The sequence below is a fragment of the Ictalurus furcatus genome, chromosome 16 (assembly GCF_023375685.1).
Source record: "Ictalurus furcatus strain D&B chromosome 16, Billie_1.0, whole genome shotgun sequence".
NCBI classification, from domain to species: Eukaryota; Metazoa; Chordata; class Actinopteri; order Siluriformes; family Ictaluridae; genus Ictalurus; species Ictalurus furcatus.
This window is the reverse complement of record NC_071270.1, coordinates 5442501-5463863: the sequence shown is the minus strand read 5'-3', so window position 1 is coordinate 5463863 and position 21363 is coordinate 5442501. Positions and strand designations below refer to the sequence as shown.

Genomic DNA, 21363 nt, shown 5'->3' with positions numbered 1-21363 from the left:
TTAGGGTTTCCATAAAACATATATTTAAATTAACCTGAAATAATAAAGTCACGACTGTTAATTAATATGACTATTTACAGATGTCTTTATTATTATAATAATAATTTTTTAAAAATATAAATATAAATATAAACAATCCAAATTATTGATCATAAACAGGTCCACACCAGGACATCACTCTCTGTAACACACACTGTGTACTGTAGATTTACATCTCCACTAATACTTTCATCTTTTTCACTTGGGATTGAATCATTTATGAGGAAATAAAGGCAGATATTTTGTGTATAATACTGTGACATAATAGTGTGTATCAGGATAAATCTGAGAACAAACACATTTAATTAAAAAAAGAAGCACATTATTGAAGCAAGATCAAACTTTATTAATTAAAACATGAATAAAAACGGAAACGGTACAGTCTTTGGTGCCATATTGTCACGTGATTCACTTCCACATTAATTAAAGTCCACGGACTGGTCATTAGAGGAACCAATCAGAGTCAAGCTTTGCTCTCCGAGTCCATCACAAAGAAAAGCAAACTTTTAATACTTTATGAAATTCGTTTTAAACTTTTATATCAAGATATTATTAACAGTAGAATTCATCATGTTTAACATGTTTTTGTTTGTTTCTAGAAAACAGCAGGTCATTCTATGAAAACCATATTTTACAGCACACTTAAATATAAGTTATCATCATCATCATTATTAAATCCATTTCTGTTCATAACCATTAAATGAAAAGAGTACAGCTGGTCACAAACCAACCACACAGTCAAATCACTACAAAACACAAAGATAAATAAATTCAAAAACACACAAGAAAAAAAACAGTATTTGGCAAAATGTAAAAGGTATCAAACCTTTAAAGGCACTGCGCGGTTTAATAACACAGCATCCGGCAATATATTCAGTATATTTATACAGATTTATAATAAAAACATTAACATATAACCAATAAACTTGAACACAAACTGCATTTAACTGACAGAACATGTCCAGTAAAATCCAATAAAGAGGACATTTAACATGCTCATAAAATCACACAAAACTCAACTTTAAAAAGAAAAGCAGTCTAAAAGGAAAACAGTAAGAAGTTTCTTTGGCAAGAAAAAAGGAAATAAAACCAAAATAATAATAATAATAATAATAATAATAATAATAATAATAATAACAACAACAGGAAGAAAGCATCATTATTTATCTAAAATATTCATTTCAGTAGCTGTGTGATAACAGCTATTAATAACAGTAATAATAATAATAATAATAATAACAATAATAATGTATTATTAAGTAATAATTAATTAATAATAATTAAGTATTATTGCTTAACACAGTGGGGGAAATAAGTATTTGACACATCAACTGTTGTTTTATTAAACATATTTAAAATGCAACAATTTAGATGAAACATAAACCAGATGGTATCAACTCAAAAATGTATAAAACAATACACAGCTGAAGAAATCATAATATTCCCATCCAAAGTTATGTACAATAAAGTGGAATGTCATGAAAAAGTATTGAACTCAGTAAGAAAACCACTGAAACAGCTGATTGAACTGACGGTCCTCCTAGCTGTGCTGGTTAGAATCAGCCGTGTTAGTGCATGTGGGTTGGTTTGTACTTCAGCTCTGTGAAAAAGGGAAATCCATCTCTGACTGCAGGTAAACAAATCATCTGTCACCAAGCTGTTACACAATAAACATCTCGTGATGTTTAGAGGTAAAGAGCTCTCCCGAGAGTGTCACTATAAGCCTGTAGCGTAGCAAAGGCACTGGATACTGACGGCATTCTCATCTCTTAAATGTTCCTATAAGCTCGACTGAGGTTATTATCCACAAGTGGAAGGAACATCACTCAACCATCAACCGTCCACACGCAGGAGCTACTCATAAGATTTCTGACCAGGCCTTCAGAAAGTTAGTCAGAAGAGAAGCCCAAGAGCAAAGGACCACTCGAAAAGATCTCCAGAAAGACCTGGACGCAGCAGGTTCAGTCATCATAGAGAAAACAACAGGCAATGCGCTCCAGTTCCACGGTCTCCATTCATCGTCACCCCGGATATCGCCATTATTGAAAAAAAGGCATGCTGAAGCCTGTCTGAAGTTTGTTCCAGAACATTTGGAGAAGTTCTGTAGATTACTAGGAGAACGTAGTGAGGTCAGACGAGACAGAATCTAACTGTTCTGCAACAATATAATGCGCCATGTTTGGAGGAGAAATGGCTCTGCATATAAGCCTAAAAATACCTACAGTGACGTTCGGAGGTGGAAACATCCAAGTGTGGGGCTGTATCTCTGCTCACAGCACTGACAGAATCCAAATGATCAAAAGGACAATGAATGGAGCCATGTACTGGGAAATTCATGAGAAGAATCTGTTTCCATCCACCAGGACGATGAGGATGAGACACAGGTGGAGCTACCAGCAGGACAACAATCCAAATCATATTGTAAAGAGGACTCTCAACTGGTTCCATGGGAAGAAAATAACGGTGTAGGAATGAAGCAGTCGATCTCCAGACTTAAACCCAACAGAAAATCTGTGGAACGTACTGAAGATCAACATTCACCAGCGGCTCCACCGAATCTTCAAGATTTAAAGACTGCGTAGAAGAATGAGATGAAACCCCACTGAACTCTGTGAGAGATTAGATTCTTCATACAGGAAGCGTCCTGAAGCCGTCAAACACAGTGTGTACGATACTTCTTTCCTGTCATTCCACTTCACTGCAGCACTTTTATTTTTGGATTGGAATAGTAGGATTTCTTTAGCTGTGTAGTTTTATTAAATTAATAGCAATGTCTGATCTACACTTCATGTGAATATCTGCACTGGAAATATGTGCTGAATACTTATTTCCCCCACTTATTAATATACTAATTATTTACTAATCAATTTAGGAAGATTATATTTGGATTATATTTGTACTGTAACATTTGAACCCCAGCCGGTTCCAGCCTTCACATTTTCTTTCACTCACTACATGAAGTTTAAAATGAAATGACACTTTAAAGTGCAGCTCTTTATCATTAACATGACGACGATAATGTTATTGTCAGTGATGCGCCGTGACGTCTGATCTAACCCACACCAGACTGTGTGATTCACATCTGTGTAACCCACAATTTCTGTGTTTAACATGTCCCCCCTCGTCCACTACCCCTTAACTGAGTCCCCTTAGGCCGTTAGTTACTCTCACAGCTCGAGTGTGTAAGACAATTGGACATCAGAGTGGACTTAGTTACCCAGAATGCATTGCTGTGCTCTGAAACAGTGCAGATGGAGCAGTGCTGCCACACTGTGATGAACCAACAGCTCTGATACACACTTCTCCCTTCACACACACGCACACACTCATGTGTTGGAGAGTGTGTTAGGATGCTGTGTGTCTCTACTGCAGCACACACTTCTCCTTGTTGCTGTATTTCATGCGTCTGAGCTCTAAACCTCGCTGCAGCCGAGCATCCTCCTCCAGCGCCCTGCACATTTATACACATTTAAAAAAATAAAACACTGTAGGATACACACAAATCATAATTATCATGATGAGAGAGTGTGTGTGTGCGTGTGTGTGTGTCTCACCCTCTCTCCTTGGCGTCCATGTCTCTAACTAACTCATCACGCTGATTGACCAGAGCGACGAGTTCCTGCAGGAGGAGCGCTTCACGGTGCTGATGAGCTTCACTCTTCTGCCAGTCTGACACACACACACACACACACACACACACACACACACACACACACATATTAAACATGGATATTACATATCAGGAACATTAGCTTTGTAGCATGTCTTGGCCAGACCCCTGTGTTTTACCTTCGACAGCCATCATGGCTCTGAGCTCTCGGGTCAGGAGCTCAAACCTCCTCTCCAAGTCCTGTTCCTCCTGCCTGCACACACACACACATAAATTAATCAAGCAATTAATCAGCAGTAATGTGTGTGTGTTTGAGCATGGGTGTGTGTGTGTGTGTGTGTGTGTGTGTGTGTGTGTGAGCTCTTACAGACTCTCAAGGTAGTCCTGCCTCCTTATAAGAGCGTTCTTCTTATTGACCAGTGTGAACCACTCCTGTATCAGCTTCTCCTCCTGCTCCTTATCACTGCCTACACACACACACACACACACACACACAGTACTACTGTAGCAGTGTTTTATACTCTAAAGTGTGTTTTATTCTCTGATGCAGCTCTTGAGCCCCCCTGCTGGTGTCATTCACTGTCCTGTTGGTTTTCCTGTAGTTTAGCATTGTCTCGCCTGTCTCACCGTGTCTCACCTGTCTCCATGAGGCGTCTCAGTTTGCGCTCCACCACGGCTGCACGGGTGTCGATGTGTTTCTGCTCGAGCTCCAGAGCCTTCAGCTCATTCACCACATACTGACTGGTGTCCTGCAGACACTGACCCACACACACACACACACACACACAGACAGACACATAAAGAGGGAGAGAAAGAGACAGAGGGAGACATACAGGGACAATGACAATAACACACATAATAATGCAAACAAGAGAGAAAACAGGAGAAAAGAGAGACAGGTTCGATTTAGCAAAAATACACAGTGCGAGTAACTGAGAGTAAAACAGAGCAAGGCTGATACAGCAATAATCAGTGAAAAAGTGATACAGTGTGAGAGAAACCAAGTGAGAGTGAGACAGTGTGAGAGAGACAGTATGAGAGAGACACAGTGTGAGAGAAACCAAATGAGAGAAACTAAGTGAAAGAGAGACAGTGCGAGAGAGACAGTGTGAGAGTGAGACAGTGAGAGTGTGTAACTGACCGTCGGTTCCTCATCTGCAGGTTCAGGCGATTCTGTAAACAGAAAGCTTCACACATTAATAATTACTCAATTGGAATATTGGGATACTCAACTGTGTCCCAAATGCTAACAGTTAATGACTAGTTCTTACTGTACTGGAAGACAACAGGAAGTGAGTTTAGAATTCTGTAATGAGTTACCAGTGCATGTCGTGTCTCTGTCTGCTGCTGGACATTTCTCCTTGTCTTTACTCGCCTGCTGGAAGACAAAAAATAAATCCTGCTTTATACCATTTCTACACACGGACACTATGCAAGGACACGTGGAGACACTGCACAGGGACAGTATGAAAGGACATGTGGGGACACTACGAAAGGACATGCAGGGACACTACGCAGGGAGTCTATTGTCGAATGCTGCAGTTTACAGATTTACACACAACTTTACTAAAAGACTGATAAATGAGGCCCAACGGGAGTAAATGGCACTATTTTTTCCACTTATATATTCAGTCATCGTTCTCACCTCACTCTGTTCTCTCTCATCCTGCTGTACCGGTACTACTGGAGTCTGCACTGCTCCATCTGTCCTCATCTCATCCCCCTTTAATGGCCGTTTAATCCGGGGCGGGGGGATCAGAGCCCCGTTGGTTGGACCCTCTCCCCCCGGTGTGTCTGTGCCATTGGTTTGGGAGATGGCATAGCTGGACTCGCTGCTGTTCCTCTCTAACTGCAGTACGCTGAGGTTCTGACCTGAGAAGTGTGATTGGATCTGACTCAGGTACGTCATCACCATGAGCCGATCCGGAACCGACAGCAGAACCAGATCAGAAGGGTCCAACAGGCGCGAGATCCCCAACTCTGAGAACCCATCAAAAGCCTGCACAAACACACAGAACAGAGAGCAGGCAGACACCATGAGGGGTCAAAGAGCACTACATTGTAGACAGAGAGACAGACAGAGAGAGACAGACAGACAGAGAGACAGATAGACAGATCTTTACTCACCCTCTTGTTATTCAGCTTTATATCTTGAGGCTCCAGGACATTAAAATCACTGAAAAAGTCAGAAATTAATACAGTTTAATGTTTAATGCAGAGGTGTGTTCAGGTGTGTTTACATTTGTTCAGGTCTGTGCCCAGGTGTGTTGAGGTGCATTCAGGTGTGTCCAGGTGTGCTGAGGAGTGTGTCCAGGTGTTTTCAGGTGTGCTGAGGAGTGTAGTGGTGTGTCCATGTGGTATGTTCAGGTGTGGTGAGGAGTGTAGAGGTGTGTTCAGGTGTGTTTAGGTGGTGTGTTCATGTGTGTTTAGGTGGTGTGTCCAGGTGTGTGTCTAGGTGTGCTGAGGAGTGTAGAGGTGTGTCCAGGTTTGTTCAGGTGTGCTGAGTGTAGAGGTATGTTCAGGTGTGTTTAGGTGGTGTGCTCAGGTGTGCTGAGGAATGTAGAGGTGTGTTCAGGTATGTTTAGGTGATGTGTTCAGGTGGTGTGTTGAGTGACTCACATCTTGTCTGGGTGGAAGTGGTGGAGGATGGCGCAGAAGGCCAGGCCGTTCCTCCAGGACGTGCTGAAGTTCGTCACCTTCACGCCCCTGTAGTCCTTTGTGACTTCCTGACACCACTGCAACAACGACTGACTGCTGCTCACCAGGGCGGGGCTCGGGAGGGGAGCCTACAGACAGACAAGTAGACAGTTCTTATAGTGCCGTCCACACGGTACCTAGGGAGCACTACAGGGTATATTAGTGTGTTCCATCAGATAATGGATGATCAGTAACCTGTTCAGGTGCTGGCGTGTTGTGTCTGACGTCCTGTAGAGTGAATGGTGGAGGGATGTTTTTCTTCTTGCTGCGAGGCAGGACAGTCGGTGGTGTCTTCACCGATTCCCCACACGCAGAGGTTTGGACGACGTTCTCCATAACTTCACTTTCACTTTCCACCTTTAACACAGATCCCGAGATTCCTAAACGAGAGGAATCTTCACCCAGCAGCTCGCACCTGTAACAGCCAGAGAGCATTTTACTTCCCCGTCCTCACACATACACACACACACATATAAACACATACACACACCACGTGAGCACAATGAGGCTCTGATTAAAACTTCTTTACACCACTGTACAGTTGAATACTGGAATCTGATTGGACAGGAGGTGTGCATTATTTCAGTATAACAGCACAGGTAGTTCTGTCTGTAACATGAACAACAGGTTTATATTTATGCGCTCCTTCTAATGCGTTGTTTCTATAGTAACCACTCACACACAGGGACGTGTATGTTGCATTGGATTAAAAACAGATTTTTAAAAAGTTTGTTTAACAAAGTAAAATGTGTAAGTGTGATGTGATGTTTTTGTTAGGAGACATTTATGGAAGCATTGGCACCCTGTCCAGGGTGTACCCTGCCTTGTGCCCGATGCTCCCTGGGATAGGCTCCAGGTTTCCCCGTGACCCTGAAAAGGAGTAAGCGGTATAGAAGATGGATGGATGGATGGACAGACATTTATGGAAGCAGTCTCAGTTATAAGTGCTTTGTAAAAGTTTCCCAACTCTGGAATAGAGGAGTTTACCAGTAAAATAACAAGCTCTGTTTTAAAGAGAGAGTGAGAGAGAGAGAGAGAGAGAGATAGGGAGAGAGATGGAGAGAGAGGGAGAGAGATAGAGGGAGAGAGATACAGAGAGAGAGGGAGAGAGAGGAAGAGAGAAAAAGAGGGGGAGAGAGGGAGAGAGAGAGAGAGAGAGAGAGAGTCTGGTGAAAGAATGACTGTTTATCGCAGCTATTACATAACTCAGATGTTCCACAGCATTTAACTATAAACCGTTAAAATGAGTCACGCCATTAACACTTAACCGTTAATCACAGTTCACAACATTAGCATGATTAGCATTTTTACAGACGTTCTTCAGTGTTTATGTCTGCTTTGCACATTTGATTGTGGTTTCTAAAACCGCAGTACAATATCTGTGTTAAAAGATAAACAACTCTGATTATTCTGGGAAAAGTTTTTAAATATTCATCCCTAATAATTGAACATATTAAATAACAAAATAAATGTGTTTGGGTGTGTTGAGGTGTGTCCAGGCGTTTTCGGGTGTGTTATGGTGTGTTTAGATGTGTCCCGATGTGTTGAGGTTAATAAGATTCTGGTGGTTTCTGATCACAGTGTCAAGTCACCTTTACTGAAGATACAGTAATTAATCATCAGTGTTAATGACCAGCTCTGATCCTGACTCGTTCAGTACACTGCTCTAAACGCTCTGCGTGATCATCCGCACGAGCCAATCAGAAACCATGTCTTTTGGTGAATATTGATGAATTCTGTTCTCATCGCACTTACAGATTGTCCGGGACCGGAGCAGGTTTCAACGTTTCTATCCAAGCCCCGTCAAGCTCTTCTTCCTCAGCACTAACTCTGTCTTCTGGAACATTCTCTTTTTCTAACCTTCCGGTAGCTTTTGAATTTAGTGTCTCTTTTCTCTCATCCTCTAACAACAAGGCTCGCTCGTTCTGGCTTTTACATGTCTCTGTTTCATCAGCAGCATCTACAGTGGGTTCTCCAGAGCTCACAGGTAGTTCTGGTGATGTAGTGCAGACTCTGTGTTGAGGCGGAGGTGTTGGAGGTAGATCAAAGTCAGACTCGGAGGGGATGAGACGCTTCCTGGGCTGAGAAACCAGAACAGGAACAGGATCAGACAGTGGAGTTGTGTCCATATCGTCCGCCATTTGACAAATCTTCTCCAGCAGGAAGCTCTCCTCTGACACAGCAGAAGGCTCTTCAGTAGTTTCAGTAAGAGAGTCAGGTGATTTTTCATGTTGAGGTGAAGGCACACGCTGTGGTACCACTGAGCTCCCTGGAAAAATGTTTTTAAGTGATCTAACTTTGACATCATCTGACTCTTCTTTAGCTGTTAAAGTTCTTGTGGTATCGTCTGGTTCTTCCTGTCCTGTTTCTAAAGCTCTGGTGACATCAAGCTGTTCCTTAGACAATGCTATGAATCCTTTGACCTCATGTAACTGTTCTTTAGCTGTACCTACAGATCTACTGAGATCATCTGGCTGTTCTATCACTGCTCCTAAAGGTCTCTCAACATTATCTACCTGTTTAGCTGCTCTTTTGGCATCATCTGGCTGATCTCTTACTAATTCTGAACATGTGCTAGCATCATCTGGTTGTTTTTTAGCATCTCCTAAAGATCTTTTGACCTCCTTTGGCTCTTCTTTCACTGTTCCTAAAGATCTTTGGACATCATCTGGCTGTTCCCTAGCTATTACTGAAGATCTCTGGACATCCTCTAGTTCTTCTATCACCGTTCCTAAAGATCTGCTGGTGCTTTCCTGCTGTTCTTTTGCTGCTCTTTTGACATAATCTGGCTGATCTTTTTCTGTTCCTAAACATGTGTTAGTATCAGCTGGTTGATTTTTAGCTTTTACATCATCTGGCTGTTCTATATCTGCTTCTAATGATCTCTTGATGTTATCTCGCAGTTCTTCATCTATTTCTGAACATCTACTGCAATCATCTGTCTGATCCTTAGATGTTCCTACAGGTCTACTGACATGATTTGGTTTATCTTTGGCTTGATCTAAGGATTCTTTAACTTCATTTGCCTGATCTTTTCCTGTTCCTAAAAGCTCTTTGAGGTCAGCGGACTTTTCCTTATCTGATTCTAAAGATGGTTTGATATCATCTGACTGATATGTTGCTATTTTGCTCTTTAAGATATCTAATGCTGGGACTTCAATGAGAAGACGTTCTTTCCTCGCTTGAGGAACAGCGAGTTCAGCCTGTGTGTTGACTTTGTTAGTACACTCTGATGGAGGGATCGTACTACCCCTCATCTGTTCCTCATTCTTACTTCCACTTCCTTCGTTTGTGTTGTGCTGTAGTAGAACAATAGCTCTGGAACCAGAGGGAACATTCAGCTTGACTTCCTGCACTGAAGCTCCTTTCTGCTTGGTTTCATGAAGTTTTGCATCTTTTGGAGGATTTTTTTCCTCAGCTTGAGAGTTTTGTAACACTGACACAGGCTTCCTGTTGAGGATCTCGTTCGATGCTGGCGATTCCTTCGGTCTGTGAGAAATGGGACACCAATGAGGAATGCCATCACAAACACGGCATCTCCTATGCACTCATTATAAACATGCAGCTTGCAGACACGAGTAAACAGCCACAAGCACCTCTCAGCCTCAAGCACCTACACTTATTAATTCCAAACTTTTAGTCTGAAGTGCAAAATATCAGCTTTAATTCAGCAATGTGTTGATGAACCAAATCACATCGCTATTATACATGCGTATTACACTTTAGGGGATCAAAAACAAAATCTCAAATTAATCTATCATGTTTGGTGTTTGATGCTCTACCAGCAATTTCACTTCCTGTGTTTTTCCCCAACATCTTCAGTCAGCAAAATTTAGATTACTGAGATTTAGGTCACATGGCTGACTTCTGCTTTTCATCCCAGAGAAACTCCACACTTGCATTAGCTTTTTATTTGGGGTCATTGTACTAAAAAAAATGGGTTTTAAGGCATCTGATTGGATACGAGAATGTACGATGTGTCTGTTCAATTTAGCTTGTTAGTAAAAATGCAGCCGTGGTACTACCACCACCACCACCACCATGTTTCTAAACTTATAGCCTGCACTTATAAATGCAAACTCAAAGTTAGTTTCAAAATCAATCTGCAATAAATGAGCAAGCAAACACAGCAAAATCAGTGCAACTCCAGTTCATAAAGTCAGAAACCAGCAGTCATGAAGTTCACAGCATAAAACTGAAAGCGCAATCCACAGCTCAGTAGCTCTGTCTTCACATATTATTTTAAAGGACGAGTCTACAAACATGAACCATTTCTTCTGTATCAGACCATAATAAGCTGTTCTTAATCATACTGCACTGCAGTGATATAGAGATGAAGCCCTCATGCTTTTGCACAACAGCAAACTTCAGACACTTTCCATCAACAATGCTCAACACCAATCTGCAACACCTGCACAAGCAAAAAAGGTGCAACTCCAATTCCTCTCTTCAGAGGACATGCAGAAGAAATCTGATGCTGCTCAAGAATCTCAAAAACATCTAAACTCCAATTTCACCAACATGAAGCCACTAAACATTGCCTCATGCACTTACCCTTCATCCATATAGAGCTCAGCAAGCCACACTGTCCCTATATCCTCCTGCCCCACCTCAAACTCCAGCTCCTCTTCTACCGTTTCAGACAGTACCAAGGGTATCACATACGTCTCCTTCTTCTGGAGATCTGGTTTAATTTCTCCAGGTTCTTCATTAGCATTCTTTAAGTGTTCTTCACTTGCTATGTCATCCAAATTGACTTGTTTTAAAAGTAGAACATCCTCAGTGGAATAAAGACCTAGTGCATTATTATTATCTGGACTGGTTTTAGTTTCTGGAAATGAAAATGGCTTTCTGGACTTCTCAAAATTTGGTTCTGAGCTCTCACTTGCTTTAGGTTTCTGTTCATCTTTCCAGGCTTGACCTTCTACACTTGAGGATTCCTCTTTGCTTATCTTCACCTTGCGTACTGTTCTTTTACCGTTGCTTGTTTCAGCTTCTGATTTGTTTTTTAAAAACTCTGCTTCTCTTTCTACATCTGAAGCAGCCAACCTCAAGCAGTCCACTAGGCTCCTTCCTGAAGATGCTGAACCCGATGTCACACGCCTCGTTTCGTCGTAGGAAATTTGAGAGGAAATGCCTTCTTTAATCACTGGGGCCTTGTTATGTTCCTCTGTTGCTTCTTTTGTAGCTTTGATCAGGTTTGTATCACAAAAGGGCTCAGGTGGAAGGATCTCAAACTCTTGGTTTCCAGATTTTGTGTCTTCAGGATAGTCGGTGTCTGTAGGACTCGACTGCATCAACATGGACGTCACTGTCTCATAACTGGAGAAAATGGAAATCACCACAAGGAACAAACCAGAGGCCAGAAGTGAACTAACAGACTTGACAAACATTCCATATTGTCATGCAAATTCATCAATATCTTATGATCCATGCAGATGCAGGAGCCACTTACGCCATGTTCCTCCATTTCCTCTCACACTTACCCTTTATACAAAACACCAATTATCCCTTTCACAAGACCTGAAGACTCTGAACACGTCTCTTCCTGCTCAGAAACAAAATCCTGATCCTCAGCGGGTGATTGTTCTTCCTCTGAAAACTTATTTCCATCATTTGGCTTCTGAATTTTCCTACTGGATTTATCTTCATCAGTCTTTTCCATCGACTCCTTCCCTGACTCTGTGGTGAAACCGATGACTCCAACATCAACACCGTGTTTGTTTGGAAAGTTTCCCACTTCATCTTGCTTCTTGCTTTCATCCACCCATCCAGTATGGCTGCCATGGCATGGAATGACGGGGAAAATAAAGAGGTGTGTTTGGTGAAATCTGCTTTTCTCACCATTCGAAACGTTCAGCTGTACTAAAACACCTCGTAAACAGACTAGATGTTCAACTCATGCAAGTCCTAAAATCTTACATACACACTCCATGCAGCAGAAACGTCTCCATCTTACCCTCCTTCCAGATTCGCCTGTTCGGTCTCTATTTCACCTGGAATTATTCCCTCGTTCCAGTCTCTCATATCCTTTTTCTCCAAACTGGCCCACAGCGGACCCTCATTAGTGACCTCTGAATCTGCATCTGTTCTCTCCACGTTGTTAATATTTAGCTTCGTGTCATCGACAGCTAACAGAGGCGCTAATGCTAATGAGGGAGGTGGAGCTGGAGGAGTTGCTGATGGTATCAGAGATGTTATGTCACATTCCAGCTTCTCCTCAATAATCACAGCTTTTGGTTTATATATAGCTGTCTTTAATTCTCCCAGGTCAAGCTTCTGCATGTCTCCGGCGTGGTCTGAGCTTTTATCTCCACTGTGAGACAGAAACACAGTGATGGTGTGGGTTTAGGACCAAAACACACACTTACCTGGTGTTAAACATTTCCCTAGTGAGTGAATGAGAATCTTAGAACAGCACAGACTGTATACTCAAGGCCTGAAGCATTCGCCATTGTGTCTGATTTCACTCTGCACTAAAAACAATCAGAAAATTGAACGTGAAAATCAGATGCGTTTTCATTTTGTGCTGCAGCTCATCACGTACGTACATCTGACCCTCAGCGTCTGTACAGCACCAGAACCTCACACTCGTCTCTATAATGGAGTGTTTGGTTTAAAAAAAGGAAGAAACCATAAAATCACAGCCCAGATACAGTAATAGTGCGCACACACACACACACACACACACGTTATCATTATCATCATCTTCACACTCACCCCACTGTTCTTGCCTCCACGTTACTGTCTCCATCTCCACGTGTCGTGTCTCTGTGTGTCTCCGCTCTGACGTCCGGCTCGTCTCTCTGATCCCTCACCCTCTCTAACGCTGCCCACAGAGGGGTCTCACTCTGACCACTGGGGGGCTCAGGAGTGTGTGTGTCTGTGATGTTTGCTTCTTTGGTGTGTGTACTTTCAGTATGTGTGTCTGTGGCAAGAGTGTCCATGGTTTGTGTGTCCTCATTGTTTGTTAACGCAGTGTGTGTATCTGCAGAGTGTGTGTCCTCAGTGTGTGTATCTGCAGAATGTGTGTCCTCAGTGTGTGTTAACGCAGTGTGTGTATCTGCAGAGTGTGTGTCCTCAGTGTGTGTTAACGCAGTGTGTGTATCTGCAGCGTGTGTGTCCTCAGTGTGTGTTAATGCGGTGTGTGTATCTGCAGAGTGTGTGTCCTCAGTGGTGTGTGTTTCAGCCTCTGTGATTTGGGGGTCAGTGCTGATTTTGGGTAGATCTGTAGAGATTTGATTTAAGCTGAGAGAGCGAGAGAGAGAGAGAGAGAGAGAGAGAGAGAATTAGATCATATAGGTGAGCAGAGAGACAGACAGTAAGACAGACAGTCAGACAGACAGAAAGGTGCTGAAGTGAGAAACAGGACGTAAATGCCACAGTCAGATCTGATTTCACATCACTGTTGCTACAGAAACCATGGACAAGATGAAAACATGAAGTAAAACCAAAACAAAAGCACACAGGAGACTGACCATAAAGCAGTGAGAGCGAGAGTGAGACAGATGGACAGATAGACAGATCACAAAGTGTTTTATGGTGTTCGTGTGCGTCGGTGACAGTGACTCTGTGTGTGTGTATGTGAGAGAGAGAGAAAACTGTACACTATTACTGTAAAGAGTTCTGATCTAATGGTCTAATGGGTTTGTTGATTTGTCCCTCTGGGGAACTTTAATGGTTCCTTTCTGAGAGAGGGTTCCAAGTAGAACCCCTTTACAAATCTAGAACCCTCACACATCTAAAGAACCTTTGAGGAAATCTATTTTATAAGAGTGTTTGCAGTGAGAGAAATGTAGCTGTATTTCATATAAATATGTGAAAAAATGGGATATAAATATGGGAGTGCTGCCACACCCCTACTATAACTCCACCTCTTTATATGTACTCCACCCCTCCCCTAAAAACCCCACCCCTCGACTGCACGTTGACCGACACTGTGGTGCTGTGTGTTAAACACTGACTGGTGGAGCAGGGAGGTGTGTGACACAGATCCAGACTCAGAACCAGCTAAACAGTGTCGAGGTGTGATGTCATAAACATGCGACTTTTTTCTCCATCACTTCCAAATTCTTCTCTTCTCTCTCAGACTTTGCTCATCACACACGCTCTCCCCTGCGGCACATGTCCACATCACGTCCAGGCAGTGTGAACACCCAAACACACACACACAGATTCACAGCAGCGTGTGTGTGTGTGTTGCTATACTTACCTGCTGTCCCTCACAGAGGTTTGATCTCTTTCAGGCTGCTCCTCGTTCTCACGCTCGCCCCTCAGCAGTGAGGAGATTACGACATTGTCTGTAATCGTCACTTTGTCCCTGTCAGACCAGTTTAGATCAGTTTGACTCGCTGGTTCCTCCTTCTTTTCCTCCTGTTCTGGTGACTTCTCATCATCCTCTGTGATGAAGAGCGTGACTGGGGTGGGGACAGGAACCTCTTTATCACACAGTGTCTCGGTGGGTGAAGGTGTGTCTATAGTAAGCGGACTTTTCTTCTCCATATCTCCACCTGCAGGTGCTTGAAGAGGCGGAGACGTCACACACACGGTGTTAAAGTCCTCGTCTGTAAAGTCAGGCTCCTCTTCCGCGAGAGGCGGACGCTCCGCCCACCACATGCCCCCCGACTGTCTCTCTGGGACGGACGACACAGACGGAGACGCGGACCCAGATACGGAGAAAGGCCATGGAGGAGGGACAGTCTCGATGTCCACCACTTCCTCCGATACAGGAAGTTCAGCAGACTTTCCTGTTTTCAGCTCGCTCGCTGACCCCATACTGAAGGACAGAGACAGGGGTCAGAGGTCAAAGGACAAAGTGTGTGAAAAAACACACACCATGCAGCCTTAGCATGCTGGAGGAGAAGTGTGGTGAGAAGGAGTGAGACAGAGGGACTGCGCTTTGGAGTTTTGTCTATGCAGACAGACAGACAGCCAGACAGGCAGCACTGTACCTCATGTACCCAGCAATTTATCCACAAATAAAGGACAACTTGCACACTTTTAAGGACAGAAAAGTCTAAAAGAGGAGTGGAGCAGTCTGTCCACGTCAAACTGGAAAAAAAACATTCGGGAGGGGGGGGGGGGGGGGGGGGTGTCTGATCCACACTGTCCTGGGGGGGTCAGATCCTGTGTGTGTGTGTCAGATATATTATAATGACACACACATGAACACACATACACGCAGTGACTCAGTGCAATCAGAGCGCTAATGACGTTAGCATAGCAGAAGAACAGCTGCAGTGAGTCATGTGTGTAAATTTAGACCTCAGAAATCCCGAGCACAGACACTAAAGCTGATCCTCATCATCTGCTCCACTCACACACACACACAGAGTTTCACCCGGCTGTTTCTAACTGTGGAACTGTGGACACGTTCCAGCCTCTAAGCTGAAATAAACAGAGACGCAGGTACCAGTTGAGTAATGAGAGGAAAAAGCTGAATAAGAGAGATGAGGAACAGAACGAGGGCAGATGTTTATTTCCAGGTGAACTGTAATGAACTTCCTCCTGCTCTGTGTGTCTACAAAACCCTTAGGAGAACCCCATCACTTCCATTTTGGATCAAGAGGAAGTGATGTCAGAGGCTGACAGAGAGGGTTCACCCAGAAGTGAAGGCTTTCATTTAACTGACCAGCTTTCTTCAGTTTCAGATGTCGTAAAGGCCATTACAGGAGCCAACCAATCAGCAGCTTCGATTTAACTCATGTACACACACAGTGGAACTGCAGTCATTACAGTCCTACCACACTCACTATAATCACACTTTCTATCCACCTATCTTTTCTTTCTTTACTGATCTCAGTGTAAACATTCACTCCTGTTACTCCTGTACCACACGTCACTCTGGACATGTGTGAGAGAACGTTAGCATGCACAGCCATGTGCGGTTAGTTAGCCGTGTTATTCAGCTCTCTCTTAATAGCACTAACTGTTAACAATCTGAGCTGAGGAAGCGACCGAGTGCAGTACACTACACAAGGTACACACGGTTGAATGAAACACAGCCGAGTCACTCACCTCTGTTTATCAACACACTCTGCAGGAATGGACTGGGAGTTAGCCTTGCTGCTGTTAGCCTCAGCCTGTGACGAGTCTGAGAGGACAGAAAACACGAGATGAGGAGGACATTTACACCAGGGGTGTCCGATCTTATCCGGAAAGGGCCAGCGTGGGTGCAGGTTTTCATTCCAATCAAGCAGGTCAGCAACTCACCCACACCGGCCATTTCTGGATAAGATTGGACACCCCCGATCTTCACAGTGAGAGGTCAGGGTCAAAGGTCATGTGGTTCCTGAACTCTAACTCAGACTCACGCCAACAATGAAAGTTATCCTCTCAATTAATAAATAAATAAACATAAGGAATCAATCTTTTCAAGATATAATAATTCTATATTATTTAACTGGTATAATCACATTTAATCTAACTGCGGTTTACATTTAGATCAGAATTAGATCAGAACTGGAGAGGAAGTGAGGAGCAACGTTTATCAGTTTAAATACCTGAGAGTGAAGCAGGCGGCAGAGGAGCGAGAGAGAGCAAGGAAACGAGAGAAGAACGAGTGGAAGGAGTAGAAGAAGCAGAGGAACAAGTGAAAAAGACAGAAGGAGGTGAAGAGCGAGTGGAAGGGGCAAATTTTAGAGCATGGTCCAGGTGTGAGGGGGTGACTGGGGGGGCAGTTTGGGGGGTAACAGGAGGGTCTGAGAAAGCAGCAGGGGCAGAAACAGGATCACAGAAGGCATCGAGATCAGGGCTGACGAGCAAAGGCACAGGGGTCACGGGGTCACGGCTGGCCGAGCTCCATTTATCCAAACACAAGGGAACTGCAGGAGGAGGAGACGCGAGAGAGAGAGTGAGAGAGTGAGTGAGAGAGTGAGTGAGAGAGTGAGTGAGAGAGTGAGTGAGTGAGAGAGAGAGAAGGAGCTGAAAGAGGAGTTAATCATCAGAAGATCTGAGCAGTGAAGCAGCAATAGGGAATGATAAACTGGTAGCCATACTTTCCTATTACCTTTTAGCAACATTAGCCTTAGCTACATTAATTTACAAATTGTGTAAATGTTTGTGTTTGTGTGTGTGTATGTGTGTGTATAGTGAGTTGTGTGTGAGTGTGTATGTGAAAGTGTGTGTGTGTGTGTGTGTGTATGTGAGAGTGTGTGTGTGTATAGTGAGTTGTGTGTACCTGATGCTGAGCTGGATGGAGATTTGAGAGTGTGAGAGTGACTCAGAGATGAATGCTGGGATGAGTAGAAGGGGATGGGAGACGGTGAGACATGATCCTGTACCATTTCGGTTTTGAGGACAGAAACCTGAGGAGCATCTAAGACCAATACAGAGAGAGAGAGAGAGATTTGAGAGTGTTGTTATAATAATAATAATAATAATAATTATTATTATTACTATTATTATTATTATTATTATTATTCTCACCTTTCAGAGTGTCAGCAGCAGCAGTTTGGCTGAAAACAGGAAGTGCAGGTTCAGAGGAAGCAGCATCAAAGGGGCGTGGCTGTAGCAGGTCAGAGGTCTTGGCCAGGGTCATGTTGAGGTCATCAGTACCAGAACATCTCCTGGTGAAGGATGCAGGAGCTGAAAGAATGGAGAGTAAAATAAAGAGGGAGCGAGAGAGAGTTAGAGAGACGACTCTCTCACAACTGAACACGACGTGATGAGGTGTGGTGGCCTTAGGTGAGAGTAATGATGAAGAATGAATCAGGAAACACACACACAGTGTGGAATTAATCATCTCACACTTACACTGTGTGTGTGTGTGTGTGTGTGTGTGTGTGCATGCGTGTGTGTGTGTGTGTGTTACCTGATCCAGGTGAAGGCTGGAAGATTTTGGGGAGTGCTGGAGGAGACAGACCCGGTGTAAGTGTGTGTGAGTGTGTATGTGAGGGTGTGTGTGTGTGCGTGATAAGTGGAGCTGGCCGTTGGGCAGAGGGAGAGTATGATGGGCGGAGAGATGGATTGGAGGGAGCAGGTAAAGGAGGGCGAGACTGCAGTGTTGGATTAGAGACAGAGATGAGGACCGGGTGTGAGGGAACGACAGCACCTGAGAGACAGACGAGAAAAAAAAGAGAGGGACAGTGACAGAGGAAAAAGAGAGAGAAAGAGAGAAAGAGAACGAGAGAGAGAGAGAGAGAATATGTGCGTGTGTTTGTGTTTGTGTGTGTACCTGACGCTGCAGTGCTAACATTAGATGTTTTATCTGCATCTTCGTCGCTCTCATTAAAGTCGTCCAGGTTCCCGATGTCCGTCGGCTTCACACTCATCAGACTTGCCACACTCTGCATGTCCTCATCTCTACACACACACACACACACACACAGCAGGACATGACCTCATCACACTGCATGACTTCTCACTGAGTGTTTGTTGTGTCATGTGGGCGGAGACGTGTTCAATAACGCTATTCATGTGGACAGGAATTTTTTTTTTTTAAATATAGATGTGATTCATTCACTTGTGATTTACAGAGAAGATGGAGATGAACCCTGAACCCCTCGCAGTGTTGTGTGTTAAACTCACGTGGCTTTTCCCTCTTTGAGGAACACGCAGGAGAGCGAGAGCTTCAGCGTGGCTTCAGTCACCTTCACTGATAACGGCTTCAGTTTCAGCATCAGGTCGGTCTGAGTCACCGTCGCGCTCGCAAACTTCTTTAGGTTCACGTCCACTGAAGCCAAAACCTTACGCTGACCTTTCGCTGTTTCCTACACACACATATACACACGATCACCTCTGTTAGAATCATTAACTACAGCGATGTTAGCTTCATCTACAAAACAAGTGATGATGATGAAGAATACAGACCGTTGCTCTGTGTGTGTGTGTGTGCGTGTGTGACTTCAGTGTGTACTTGTTCAGTAGCAGGTTCACAAAGTACTAAAATATCTACAATGTTCTTTAATATGTGTTTCAATAATCCATCATTTCTAAAATATATGAAATACATTTACCTTTAAACTTTAAAAAGGTTTAAAAAGAGGTAAACACTCACATTTTCAATGACGAATGTCCAGTCTTTGTCCTCAAACTCGTCTGCATGAGGATCCTTAATAAAATAAAAAAATATATAAAATATAAATACACACTCTGTAATCAGCAGTAACGTGAAGTGACGCGTTCACAGATTCTAATCAGATTTGTGTAGAAATGTAAATAGAAGTCACTCATTTCTATCGACGAGTAAAAGGACCTGACCTTGAAGAGTGTGACGGTGATGTCGACGTTCTCGGGTACGGGCCACACCACCATGCCTCTGTACGGGTTTTTAATCCCCGGCTGCCAGCTGTGAAGCTGAAGTACACGTTCATTTCGTAATCAGTGTTTATTTCTACACACAGTGCTGGTGTGTACGACTCCACGTGAAACGTCTCTAACGTCGAATTACAAACAGAAACACGGCTGAGGAACTGAAAAGCTGAGCGCGATGAAAAACAAAAATGTGATAATAATAATAATAATAATAATAATAATAATAATAATAATAATAATAACAATATTATACACAGTTAGTGGAGAAATAAAGTGTATTTCATTGTGTAATTTAAAGCAGAAGGGAAAAACAGACTCTGACTCAATAACATTAGAGTGATTCTGCGTGTTTGAGAAGACAGGATGAACATGAAGACATGGTGTGTGTGGCGCTCTTTGATGACATCATCACACTGCTCCTTTATTCAGCATATTAAATAGAAGAGCAGCAGGACACACTTTATTGTTTGTACTGGTGCAAATGTTCAGTAACAATAGGCTTGTGTGTGTGTGTTTTACCTTTGAGCAGATGCGTCTGTTCCTCCTGGTCCACACCACACGCAGTTTATCAGGCTGCCTGAAACAACAAACATCACACACACCGATATTACTGTTCCATATTCATTATTATATTCATTATCATTATCATTATTATTTATCAGTAAATCCTGCACTCATAAAGACACACACACTGTCGGGTTGAAGCAGGTTGAGGCGGATGCAAATGCAGTCTCAAATTTAAAGTTTAATAGAGTTAATAAACTAAACATAAAACAGGAATTATGGAACTCTTGGTAAGGTACAAGAAAAAGAAACAAGAAAGCACAACATTATAATTAAAGACAAATGCAACACACACGAGTGCAGCGTAAAACGTGTCCATATACACACAAGTGCTAATTAATCAAAAACTTGAAACAGGTGAAAGCAGATATGTGACGTAGTGCAGTGGCTGATGGGAATCGTAGTCTCTAGTCCTTTCGGGCTTTTCCATGACACACACAAGCAATTTACTCAATCAGTGTTTAATCAGTGTCCTGGTGTTGAGACTGAATAGTGTATGCATGTGTCTGTGTGTGTGTGAGTGTGTGTGAGTGTGTGTGAGTGTGTGTGTGAGAGAGAGAGAGAGAGAGAGAGTGTGTGATACTGTAAAACCGTGAGCTATAGAAGAATTGCAGGAAATCAGACCTGCTCATGTGACTGATTGTTTTTGACTCTTGCTGCAACGATGAACTCAGCCTTTCCCTCCACTCTGAACTTTTAGAATGAGATTTACACCACGCTGCTGCTGAGTTCTGGATCGTGATTGGTCGTCAGGTGTTGATTAGTTTTCTATAACAGTGGCTCTGACAGTGCAGGTTTATATTAACGCACTCGTTTTAATACGTTATCGTTTCTATAGTTAGAAAATGTGTGTAATCACTGATCTGGTGAAGTTTTCTGTAAATGTAACATGTACGGAAGGAGTCTCCAGTGTCAGCATTGTGTAACAGTCAGAGGTGAAGCTGTGAATTAAAGTTTCCCACGTCATCAGGACAGAGGAGTTTACGCTTCTGTGAGGTTTCTTAGTAATGTGCGTAACAAGCTGCGATTTTTTTCTTGTTAACTTGAAGGAAAATAATCAACTGCACAGCGGTAACAGTAACCCTATCACACCACCCCATCACTCAGTATTTTCTCACACACACACACATACACTCCCTCACAAACACAAACAAACACACACACTCTCCCTCACAAACACACACAAACACACACTCCCT

The 21363-nt window shown here is 43.1% G+C and overlaps 1 protein-coding gene across 4 annotated transcripts in view; it reads right to left on the bottom strand.

Annotated features, from left to right (window-relative positions):
• Window positions 1-3402: 3402 nt before the first annotated feature.
• Window positions 3403-21363, bottom strand: part of ehbp1l1b (EH domain binding protein 1-like 1b) — a 21711-nt gene continuing 3750 nt past the window's right edge. The window contains exons 3-24 of one of the 4 annotated variants that reach the window (XM_053645388.1): window positions 20120-20177; window positions 19547-19642; window positions 19344-19397; window positions 18875-19056; window positions 18522-18649; window positions 17774-17932; window positions 17526-17663; window positions 16849-17169; window positions 16364-16439; window positions 14559-15122; window positions 13067-13594; window positions 6542-6761; window positions 6269-6435; window positions 5777-5825; window positions 5295-5648; window positions 4970-5027; window positions 4791-4822; window positions 4287-4407; window positions 4017-4116; window positions 3829-3902; window positions 3594-3708; window positions 3403-3490 (exon numbers count right to left, since the gene is read on the bottom strand). In XM_053645388.1, coding sequence (XP_053501363.1) covers window positions 3403-3490; window positions 3594-3708; window positions 3829-3902; window positions 4017-4116; window positions 4287-4407; window positions 4791-4822; window positions 4970-5027; window positions 5295-5648; window positions 5777-5825; window positions 6269-6435; window positions 6542-6761; window positions 13067-13594; window positions 14559-15122; window positions 16364-16439; window positions 16849-17169; window positions 17526-17663; window positions 17774-17932; window positions 18522-18649; window positions 18875-19056; window positions 19344-19397; window positions 19547-19642; window positions 20120-20177 — 3682 coding nt within the window. Of the gene's footprint in view, window positions 3491-3593; window positions 3709-3828; window positions 3903-4016; window positions 4117-4286; window positions 4408-4790; window positions 4823-4969; window positions 5028-5294; window positions 5649-5776; window positions 5826-6268; window positions 6436-6541; window positions 6762-11575; window positions 12127-12305; window positions 12663-13066; window positions 13595-14558; window positions 15123-16363; window positions 16440-16848; window positions 17170-17525; window positions 17664-17773; window positions 17933-18521; window positions 18650-18874; window positions 19057-19343; window positions 19398-19546; window positions 19643-20119; window positions 20178-21363 lie in introns of those variants that run through there. The other 3 variants (XM_053645390.1, XM_053645389.1, XM_053645392.1) reach the window with 3 other exon arrangements.